The 11,153-nt window shown below is 39.5% G+C and overlaps 1 protein-coding gene across 1 annotated transcript; it reads right to left on the bottom strand.

Annotated features, from left to right (window-relative positions):
- Positions 1 to 469: 469 nt before the first annotated feature.
- On the bottom strand, positions 470 to 8,779 carry FAM162B (family with sequence similarity 162, member B). Its single transcript, XM_008567749.1, has 4 exons — positions 8,593 to 8,779; positions 8,328 to 8,436; positions 5,235 to 5,343; positions 470 to 642 (listed from the first exon to the last, which is right to left on the bottom strand). The coding sequence occupies exons 1-4, from the start codon at positions 8,762 to 8,764 to the stop codon at positions 544 to 546; spliced, it is 489 nt and encodes a 162-aa protein (XP_008565971.1). The 5' UTR covers positions 8,765 to 8,779; the 3' UTR covers positions 470 to 543.
- Positions 8,780 to 11,153: the final 2,374 nt, after the last annotated feature.

Genomic DNA, 11,153 nt, shown 5'->3' on the forward strand with positions numbered 1-11,153 from the left:
GGACCAAATATCCAGACAAATTGTGTCATCTTCATACAAGGGAATATTATACAGCAATAAAAATGAATGAACTAATGCTATATATGATTTGTGCATGAATCGCACAACATAATGTTATGGATCCAAATGCACAAGTGCTTACTGTGTGTTTCCATTTTTATTAAGTTCAAAAACAGGCAAAAGTTATCTATGGTGATAAAACTCAGAACAGTGGTTACCTTTGGGGGGATAATGACTGAGTGATGGCAAAAAGGAGGCTGTTGAGGTGCTGCTGATGTTCTACATCTTGACCTGGGCTGCTGTTACATAGGTATGTTTGCTATGTAAAAATCTACCAAGCTGTATATGCTTTTGTGCACTTTTTTGAATGTATGATAAACTTTAGTAAAAGATTACTAAGACATAAAATAAAAAAGACCTTGTGCTTCTTGTTGCCAAAATAAAACCATGGCAAATATTTTGTTAAATATTCTATTTTACCCATCTTTTATTGTTGCTGATAATAGTGATGGTATTCAGGTGAACACTTTGTCACTTAGAATATCATTTAGCCTTAGCCTGTGCAGCCAATGCAGCTTCTTCACGCAACTTAGCTTTCTTTGCCAAGTTCCAGCTTGTTAAGGATTCATGTCGTTCTACGGCCTGCAAAACAACAAAGCAAAGCATTGTGACTTTGGAAGAATTTGTATGTTAGTTAGACATAAATAAGAGAGACTGTGTACAAAGGAAAGGAGAAATGTAACTTCAAAAAATCTATCACAAACAGTACCCCCCAAAAATGATCCTTGGATATGGAAAAAAAATTACTTAAGTTGCTAGACTTCCAGTCAACAGGATAGCTGATGTCAGAAATCTGCTCCCATCCTCTCTTGACATACATGGACATGTTTGTTGTATAAAACATAACAAAAATATTTTCAAATACTTAAGTGCAAAATCAAGAAAGGGAAATCCTTAGGTACCAGAAATGGAAGTAACTCAAGGCATGAATTGGTGGGAAATGGGAGTCTGAAGCCAGGATGGAAGGACATGGTTTCACTCGGGGGGGCATTTGGGAAAAATATTGGCCTTGTCTGCTATGGGCTGGGAGTCTAATTCCTACACAGGGATGAGTCCAGAATTTGGATCTTGAGCATGTAGCTGAGTACTTAGGAATACCTGCACTCCCATGTTCATTGCAGTTCTATTTACAATAGCCAAGATATGGAACCAACCTAAATGTCCATTAACAGATGACCGGATAAGGAAAATGTGGTATATATAAACCATGGCATACTACTCAGCCATAAAAAAGAATGAAGTTCTGCCATTTGCACCAACATGGAAGAGTCTGGAGAAAATTATGTTAAGTGAAATAAGCCAGGCACAGAAAGAGAAATACCGCATATTCTTACTTGTAAGTGGGAGCTAAGTAACAAAGAAAGAAAGAAAGTAAGACCATAATAAAACGTTGAACTTTCACAGGACAGAACAGACTTATAGTTACTAGAGGTGGAAAGGGGGAGGGATATGGGGAATGGGGAGTAATTGAATATAGGACACAAAAATTAATTGTGATTTATAATGATGAACATGCTAATAATATTGATTTGATCACCACATACTGATACAAATACTGATAGTCAACTCTGTACCTCATAAACATGTATAAACAAAATAAAAATTAAAAATTAAAGAAAAGATGGGAATATAAGATGGGAATTTAGAAACGTTCATCAAGGGTAATAAAAGTAATTTTCATTTATCAACTAAAAAAAAGAGAAAAGTGGAGGAATCAGGAAAGGGTACTCCTATGAAAAGACTAAAACTCCTCTTACCAGCACAGGGAAGTGTTAAAGAAAGTAGGCATTTATCTGAGAGAGAATTTGTCTGTGAAAAGCACAGATATTCAGCACCGTAATTAAGAGGTAAGAACTCTAGCTAGAAAATAGATCCAAGGAAACAATCTATACTCAGCATAGAGATAAAGACACAAGAAATAAAAAAGAGAAGGTAAGATACATGGAGAACAGAATTAGAAGTTCCAACATACGTTCATTATAGGAAGAGAGAACAGATAGGATGGGTGAAGGGGCCATATTTGAAGTTACGACAACTTAGAGTTTTTCAGAAGAGAGGAAAGCTGTAGGTCCTCAGACTGAAGAGCACACAAAGTCCTCAGTAAAATAAATCAAATTTAATAAATATTGATTGATATCTAATATGCATCTCATACTTAATAGAACTTGATATCTTTTGCCTCTCATGCCTGCCAGTTCTTTCCCCAGTCTTACACATCTCAATAAATGGCAGCATCAGCCACCTGATTGCTCAGGTCAAAAACCCAGGTGTTTTGGCTTCTTTATTACATTTTCTTTCCTGCTCCCACAATGAATTCACCAGAAAGTTTTATACATTTTACCTCCCCAAATATTTCAACTTGCTGCTAACCTTTTCTCTACTTGTCTGTCACAGTTACCTGCATTATTATTCAAAATGAAAAATGAATTGGAGAGAGGTAAGAAGACAGCAGTGAGACCATTTGGAAGATACTGCAATAAACCAGGCAATAGATTTTGGTATCTCAGAAGAGATACTGAGGAGTGGCCCAATTGGGGATATATTTGGAAAGTGGAGCCAACAGGATTACTGATATATGACTTACTCATGAGCAGTTGGAAGGAGAGAGTTGACATCAACTGAGATGAGAAAAACGGAGTATGGAAAAAAGGGTGGCTCAGGGTTGTTTCGGGGAAGACCCAGAGTTCAATTTTTGACATGCTAAGTTTGAGATATCCTTAGACACACAATGGGAAATGCTAAGTAAGCAATTGGCTATATGACTCTGAAGTTCAGGAGACAGATAATAGCTAAGATGTAAACTTGAAAGTCATTGGAATATTGAGGGAATTTAAATCCATAAAACCTTATAAGACTTCCAAGGGAGTAAGTATGGATAGAGAAGGAAGACTAAAGGCTGATCTATTTGGGGCATTTCACTATTATGAAGTCCAGGAGAACAGGAGGAACAAGCAGAGGATGCTCAGAAGGAGTGGCCAACAGAGAAACTATGGGAGTGTGGTACCATGGAAGACAAGTGAAGAAAATGCTTCTGAAGGAGAAAAGACTTAGATTCCCAATGCTCTCATTTCACAGCTTCTGAGGACTTTCATGGAAGGACAATGGCTGGTTTACATTCTCCAACAAAAAGCAAGTAAAAAATGTCACATTGGCCTATTTCAGTGTTTTATATATTCATGCACCCATTTATAACTAATTATCTCCCCATGTGCCAAAAATATTCCTTTCTTAGTTGCAGAATGGAGAGGCTGGCTACCCATGTGCCAGAATTCCTGTAGAAGGGTGGTCTACATTGAGGTGTAGGTAGAACAAGTCCCCTTATGGCCCTGATATTCTCAATTTAGACATGCTTTCAGCAGTTCCAGTGGACTGAAATGAGACTGAGTAGATGTGAGGGAGGGAAGGATATTGATTCGGTAGAAGAAAATATTTGCTAACCAAGCAAAATTGTCAACTGTCTCCCCAAAATGTAATGAGTCATATCAGTACCCAAACATACAAACACAGTGTCAAGATTAATGAGTCTAAATAAATGGCATCCAAAATAGGGTGGGAACTACAGTCAGTGTTCACTGAGGTAAATGAGGTACTATTAGAACATTTAATCTTAAAAAGAAAGAAAAACTGCTAACGTTTAATAGAGGAGTTGAGAAATAGAGGACCCTGTCTCTGTCAGGAGGTGTAGGTATCCTGAGGAACCTGTGACAGAAGAATATATTAATTTTCAGCACCGTTAAATGCATGAATGAGAATGGCTACTTTTTTGCCAGAAAATGACATGGAATCTTTAAATATTTATATGCCATTTTAGTCTGTTTGTGTTGCTATAACAGAATTACCTGAGACTGGGTAATTTATAAAGAAAAGAGGCTTATTTGGCTTACAATTCTGGGACAGCTGCATCTGGCATGGACCTCAGGCTGTTTCTACTCATGGCGGAAAAGCGGCAGGCAGCCGGTGGGTACAAGCAGATCACATGGGTGTGTGTGTGTGTGTGTGTGTGTGTGTGTGTGTGTGTGTGTGAGAGAGAGAGAGAGAGAGAGAGAGAAGGATCTGCCCCATAAGTCAGTTTCCAACACTGCCACATTGGAGATCAAATTTCCCATGAGTTTTGGAGGGGACAACACATCCAAACTCCATCATATGCATAATTTTGTAAGGTTAAAACATTTGAGGGCTTGTCATTCCCAGTTTGGAAAAGATTATTCTAAAGTGCTATTATAAGTAAACCATTAAAGGGCGATCCTAAGTTATCTAATTAATGTTTGTCTTTTTTCTTGTAGAAGAAGCAATATACTTATCATTAAAATATCCCTAGAAACTCGAGAATTTGGTGAGTAGTCATTTATCTAGGTTAGGTTAAAAACGAGATGATCAAATTTCCTTATTTACATGTTTGAGTGATCAGCCCAGTAAGCATTTAAAAAACAATCACAGCAACTATATGAGGGTACTTCAAAAAGTTCATGGAAAAATAGAATTAAAAGATTATATGAATTTCTTCATGAACTTTTTGAAGACCCCTCATATTAGCCATTGTGTTTGGCGTGTTTGCTTCCCCTTTTCAGGGTTTTGATTTTCTATTTCAATTTTAAAAGCTTTTTTATGCTTGAATATAGAAGGTTTCAAATTCTTTTTGGAAGGAGGTTGGGTGTAAACAAACAAAACTTTATTAGGTGGGAGACACAGGGAATAATTGCAATTTGTGGTAATGGGCATGCTGATAGTATTAATCTGGCCATCATATCTTGGGCACAAGTGGTAATGGTCAGCTTTGTACTCCATGAATATGCATAACCAATAAAATAAAAAAAATAAAAAAACTTTATAACAAACTTCCCATTTGATAAGAACAATTTCAAAGCCTAGGTTCCTTTCCAAGCTGATAGAAATGAATGGACATTTATATAACATTAGTAAGCTTCTAGATCCTACTCCCTGTGTGAAGTTAGTGGGCTCAGACACACTTGTGAACCAGAGAAGTAAAGGACAGAATCACAGGATTATGCAGAATAGTAATTGGCTTAAAATGCCCAGAGATGTATGGGTGGCTCCAGGTCTCAAAGATGAAGTTGTTCTTACATTAAAGAATAGCAATAGTCCCTGAATTGAGAACAAAGTCCCTACAGTTCTTAAAATTCACAAGTCTATCTTTATTTTAAGGAGGTACTCACCCTTTTGGCTGATGCTATCACTGCAAAGCAGGCAATAATTGTGAGTCCAATCATTATGTAACAAACTTTCACTCGAGCCTTGTTTCTTGCAGCATCTATCATTTCTGGCCTAAACCAAGATGTGTATTTTGTTAATTATATTAAAATAATATGGTTTTCTGACAGGGATGATAGGTAATGATTTGCAATGTAAATAGTTCAAAATTTTCCTCAAATACAAACTGAAGATGTGAAAGACTTCCAAATGCTAGCCCATTATCCTATCAATTTCAAGTCCACAGGTATTCATTCAGAACTTTAATGTTAGCCACTATGAAACAAGAGTGTAGTATATTTAGTCTCTAGCTGCTCAAAATAACCATCTTTTTATGTTATATTGTTAGAGAAAAGGTGTTTCCTTCATGGCTTTTGCAGGACGTTTTCAAATGAAGTGATCAAAATCACAATAATTTCTCAAAGGAAAAAAACGAAAGAAACCTTCATTTTCTTGTTATCCTGTTTTTTTCTTTTCTTTTTTTTTTTTTTTTGGCAGCTGGCTGGTGTTGGGATATGAACCCTTGCCACTGGTGTTACAAGGCTGAGCTCTAAACAACTGAGCTAACCAGCCAGCTCCTCTTGTTATTATTCTGAAAGTTTATATGCTTACTTGAGTATTGGGTAGTCTTATTTATTAATAAAGTTATATGCAAATTGTCTAAGATTTTAGCAATATTGCAAAGTAGTGTTACAAAAGCAACCATGCCTTTGGGGCTTTTATATTAAAATAAATTTTAATAATTTGCAATAATATGAAGATGCAGTTTATAAATATGCATAATTAAAGCACTTAATTATTGAAAATGTATTTAGCTTCATTCTTTCCTATTTAATGTCAAGTTTAAATAGAGTGTTATTACATTAAAAAAAATCCCAGAAAGACAAGATGCAATTTCTCTTAAAAATGAAAATTTTTTTAACTTTTTCTGTAGTTGAAAGACCATAGAAAACCAATATCTAGCCTATTTTCCTCAGATTTTAGGCAGAATAATGTACGTTTTAAGATGTCAGCTGCAAACAGGTTCAATTAGTGACTATGGAGACATTATTAGATTATATTTGTTGCTAAATTTTGTTCCAGATGGAACGTAAAAGATATCTCTTTTACCCATCCATCTGGCTTTGATCTGTTATACCAAATTCGTTTAGCACTGAAAAAGTACAGTTGTTATTAAATATAATTAGCATATGGTACAAAAATTATAGGTCGTTTGTTAATTATATGGCCATTAAGAGCATAAAAAGTGAAATCTATTTATATTGTAAGTCTAACACTTAGCTTACCAGCAATATTCTTCTTAAATAGCAATGTTTAAAAAAAAGATTTTATAAAGTAATAAAATGAAAAATATTCAAATGCTTTTATGTTTTCATCCCAAAGCTACAATGCTTTTTATAGGCATCTTCTTCATAGTTAAAATGCTCATGTTTAAAATTCTCCTTTTAACTGTGGTCCTGGGGAAATTAAATTATTTCTGTAAAATGGGTCTCTTCATAAATACAGCTGCATTAATGAAATACTGGGAATAGGTTCTCTGGACAAACATTAATTTACAATAATGCTGGTTCTTTACATTCTTGGTTATTCTTTTATGGCACTAGAATCAAAATCCAAACAGAGTGGTGTTTTATTTTTGATTTTGTTTATGTTCTTTTTACTTCTTCATTTGACATTTAAAGTATTAAATTCTCAGACATCAATTAAAGTTTGATAACCAGAGCTTGTGATGATAAAGACTTTGCTGGGGCTAATTTCTGCTTTGGGCTAAGTCTGTAGTTTGGAGTCTATAGATCTCAAGGAAAACAGATTTTGTTTTACAATATCAGAAAATGTCTCTGTAGTTGAATAAATTCTGAAAGCAGATTTCAAATGCCTGTTATTTCAAATTCCATGTCTATTCCTTGTTAAGTAACTCGATCCAAGAAAGGAACAAAAATGCCTCAGAATTCATTATTGAGTGTAAATTTCCCACCACATCTGCTTCCCTATCCCCATTTATTTGAGATGCTTTTGGTAACTGGTAGACTAATAAGTAAAAAACTGCGGGTAATACGTGAAGACCAAGATGTAGGTCTAGTTTCCCTTATCCATTCTAATAGGCACTCATTAACCCTTTGCACTGAACAAATATAATATACAGAATACCTGAAATCCATATTTGACATTAGGGTTTTAGTCTTTCCTTTTTTTTTTTTTTTTTTTTTTCCTTTTAAGATCAGTTTTAAAACGACTAGATTGATTTTATTCTTAGTTCACTCCCCTTTCTTTTTACCCACTTCTTTGTAAAAGTGCTTCTAAGGTTTTGGGGTTTGGCATAATCTCAAACTGCAGAAAGATTTTTTTACAGGTTATATTTACTTTAATAGGATACATTACTACCTTGGAGGTGAACTGTTACCTCGAGTTTTATCATTTAGCGAACCTCTCTTGGTGGGTTCAGGATCAGAAGAGGCCGACCATGCCAATGCTCCCGCGCGTCCCAAACAGAGTAAACCCAATGCCCAGAGGCCTGCAGAACCGCATCCGCCAGGCGCCTCCCGCCCCAGAAGAGGAGGCCACGTGGATGCGGCTTCTTCCCAGAGACCCTCCAGCCGCTCCACGCACCACGATCAGGGGACCCCTTCCTTGGGTGGAGCAATGGGCCGCCTCTGGGCCAAAGCCCCAATCCCTCTCCTGCGCCCAAGCAGCCACCCTGGGTGCCCGCGGGGACTGTGTCTTCCGTTTGGCCTGAGTCTCCACTGCCTCTCGCGCTCGGAACTCTCTGGGGACGGGAATCTGGGCGATGGTGGAAGTGCCCACTGAACTTGTGTGTTTTCACCCAACTTCTGCACTGTCCCTGTCAGCTGGCCCACTGTCCAATCAAGGAACTTGACATACACCCGCAGTTGGGGGGTGTAGGTGAACTCCTCGTGGTGGTGGGTGCTACTGGGAAGAGCTGTGCGGCACGCGGCCGCCTTCGCTCCAGTGTGCGCTGCGGTCGGGCGCTGGCCGGACCCCGCACCCTCGCTCGACTCTCCCGGCACGCCCCGGCCGGCCGCAACACCCGCCACACTTACGGGACCCAAGGCGGGATCTCGTCCATCGATTTGAAACGTCCGGTCCACAGCAGGATTTTCTTGTCGAATTGCGAAGGCCTGTGCTGGGTGGGTACCCTGTGAACCTTCCCTGCTGCGAAAGCGACAGAGGTGGACGGGGGAACGGACAGACCCACGGCACGGTGGATCAGCGCGCGCTCCAGCCTAGACTTCCAGCCCCGGCCCCTCGCCCGTTCTTCCGCAGCCTCCTCCCTTCCTGGCCCTTCCTGCCCCAGCCCAGGCTCACCTTGATCTGAGGGCGCAGAGCCGTTGGTGGCCCCGCCGCTGGAGTAGCGGAGGAGACCCCAGGGCGGGAGAGGCGGTGAGGACCGCGGCGCGGCTCCTAGAGGAGCCCCCGACGGGCCGCGGACGAAGCGCCCCAGGCCGAGGCGCAGGAGGCTGCCGGCGGCCGTGAGCATGCTGCGCGCTTTCCCCGCGCCCGCACCCGCACTCACGGTCAGAGCCCGAGAGCACCCCGTCCCCAGCCCGCCCCGTCTCGCCCCGCCCCGGCTTCTCGCGCCAGCGGAGCCCGGGACTCGCCGCTGGAACCTTCGGCGCGCGCACACTCAGCATCTGGTCCCCGACCCCCGTCGGCGACCCCTGACTGTGGCGTAAAGGCCCTAGGGACTGATTCCCCAGGGAGGCCTAGACGCGCAGGCTCACTACCTCCTGAGACGGCTGTCGTGCAGCTCGTTTTAAACGTACTTGTTTATTTTGTATTGAGTAGAAATGTGTTTCCAGCAGACTTTTTAGCTTTTTGGTTCCACTGTTTGTTACCCAGGAGAATAAATTTAAACCCTCTCCACCAGGAAGAGACATCAGTCCTTCAAGTGCAGGAACCTTCAAACATTTACCAAGTATAAGAACATTCAACAAACGTCTGATTTTTCCATGAAGAAGTTTTTTGAAGTTAGCTCCTCACCCCACCCCTCCTCATACTTTTTTCTAGGTAACAATCTCAGTTCCTACAGCTGTTTTTACTTAAGTCTTCACTTCTAAGCCCACAAACTGTCCAAACTCCCTTCAAAATGAGCCTTTCTTCTGTCACCTTCCACGATCCCCCCTCTGCTAAAAGGGGGGAGGATCTGCTATTCTCTGACATTAAATGGGAACAGGGACTCAGACTCAGTGGGTGCAGGGAAAGGGGTTATACAAAAGCCCTCGACTTTGAAAGAATTGACTTTTTGTATTCCACAGACAACAGACATAAGCCGGGCAAAAGTGCTTATCAGCACCAGTCCCAGGCCCAGCTCACCTCCTCGCCTGTTATCTTTCATGTCTAGACACTGCCTTACACGTGTAGTTGGATTTCCAGATATTCTTCTTCCTAACTAGACTGTCAGGCTCTTGAAGCAAGATCTTCTTGGTAACTCCCAAAGGAGTGTCTTTCACATAACTGTTTAACAAAAGAGGACAGATTAATAGCTCTGTAAAGCATGGGCTTTGCCTTCACATCTAGGTGTAAATCCCAGATTTGTGGCTTAAGAGTTGCACAATCATAAATAAACTAAGTTATGTCTCAGTCCTATTTCTAAAACCAGAATTCCTACCTTTTGGGTCCCTTCATGCAATGGCTACCATAAGCATACAATGTGACAGCTACTTCTCAGAGCTGGGAACAGAGCAGTGGCAATGTCAGGCAGTGATTAGTTGATGAAGAAAAATAAAGCAAAAATTTTAAAAAGTAAGCAAGGGTGGTGTGGGGAGCTATTTAGAAAAGATGGTTGAGGATGCCCCTCTAGATGTGGCTGGCACATAGTAACACTTCAAAAGACGTGGTTTCTTGACCTTCACATACTTTTACATTCCCTGTAGGAAGATTTCATGAATTAAAATGCCCCTCTGAGCTCCTTGACCTTAAGGATTTGTTATTAGATTCCCAGGATATAGCTGAAAAATTGGCACTTAGCAGATTTAATAAGTATTTTTTAAATAAATGAATAGATAAATGCAAAAATAAATGAATAGATGAATGCAAGTCTTCCAAAATAGGGTAGACATCTGGGCTAGTTCGAGAAAAGACTAAAGTACCTGAGTACAATCTATGGATCTTTCAACTTTATATCTTCAGTCTCTATCATACTGCCTGGCACATAGCAGTCTCCAAATAAATATTTATGAAACTGAGCTGAATGAATGCCTGCCTGAGAAAGTATGTTGCCATAGATAATATCTGATTGTTCCAGCACTGTGGTACTTGAAAATTTTCTCATTATTAAAATGTTTTTTTTCTTTTAATTTTTTATTTGTATTCATGTCACTGAGAGGGAATATTCATAGAGCTAGAGAAAATCATCTCCGAGAAACAACCGACCATTAATAGTTCATCAAGAAATACTGAACTAGTTAAATAGGTTTATTTTCCTGGAGAGAACCAAATGTCATGCATATACACATGATTTTCTATCTCAAGCTTCTCTAGTATTGCAGAACTACAGGGCAAGAGAATAAGGGCTCAGATCATGAGAGAAAGAACAATTTGCATTCTATTCTCTGTCCCTGATGGGATTAAAATATTACTATTTGGCAGGGGTGTACATAAATTACTTACAGCTGCATAAGAGATGTTTTCTTTAGTTCTAGATTTAGAACAAGTTTTTAAAAAAGTTGAATCAACTTCTAATAGAAGAAAACACTAATTGTATTCCTCTATTTCCTTTTTTAATCAGGACAGCAGATTTACTCATTAAACAAATATTTATTGAGTGCTTCCTATGTGCTGTACACTGTTCTAGTCTGGGCAGTTATAGCAGGTAACCAAATGAAAGTCTGCCTCTCACAGAACTTGTTATTATCTATGGAGGTTTC

This window comes from Galeopterus variegatus, unplaced genomic scaffold (genome assembly GCF_000696425.1).
Source record: "Galeopterus variegatus unplaced genomic scaffold, G_variegatus-3.0.2 Scaffold342, whole genome shotgun sequence".
Lineage (NCBI taxonomy): Eukaryota > Metazoa > Chordata > Mammalia > Dermoptera > Cynocephalidae > Galeopterus > Galeopterus variegatus.

Bases quoted from the DNA above. Each gene is read 5' to 3' on its own strand.
- FAM162B (XM_008567749.1), bottom strand. From the start codon at position 8,764: ATGCTCACGGCCGCCGGCAGCCTCCTGCGCCTCGGCCTGGGGCGCTTC. The intron at 8,437-8,592 runs GTGAGCCTGGGC...CTTTCGCAGCAG, and splicing joins CTCTGCGCCCTCAGATCAAG to GGAAGGTTCACAGGGTACCC. The intron at 643-5,234 runs GTGAGTACCTCC...GTTGTTTTGCAG, and splicing joins TGATAGCATCAGCCAAAAGG to GCCGTAGAACGACATGAATC.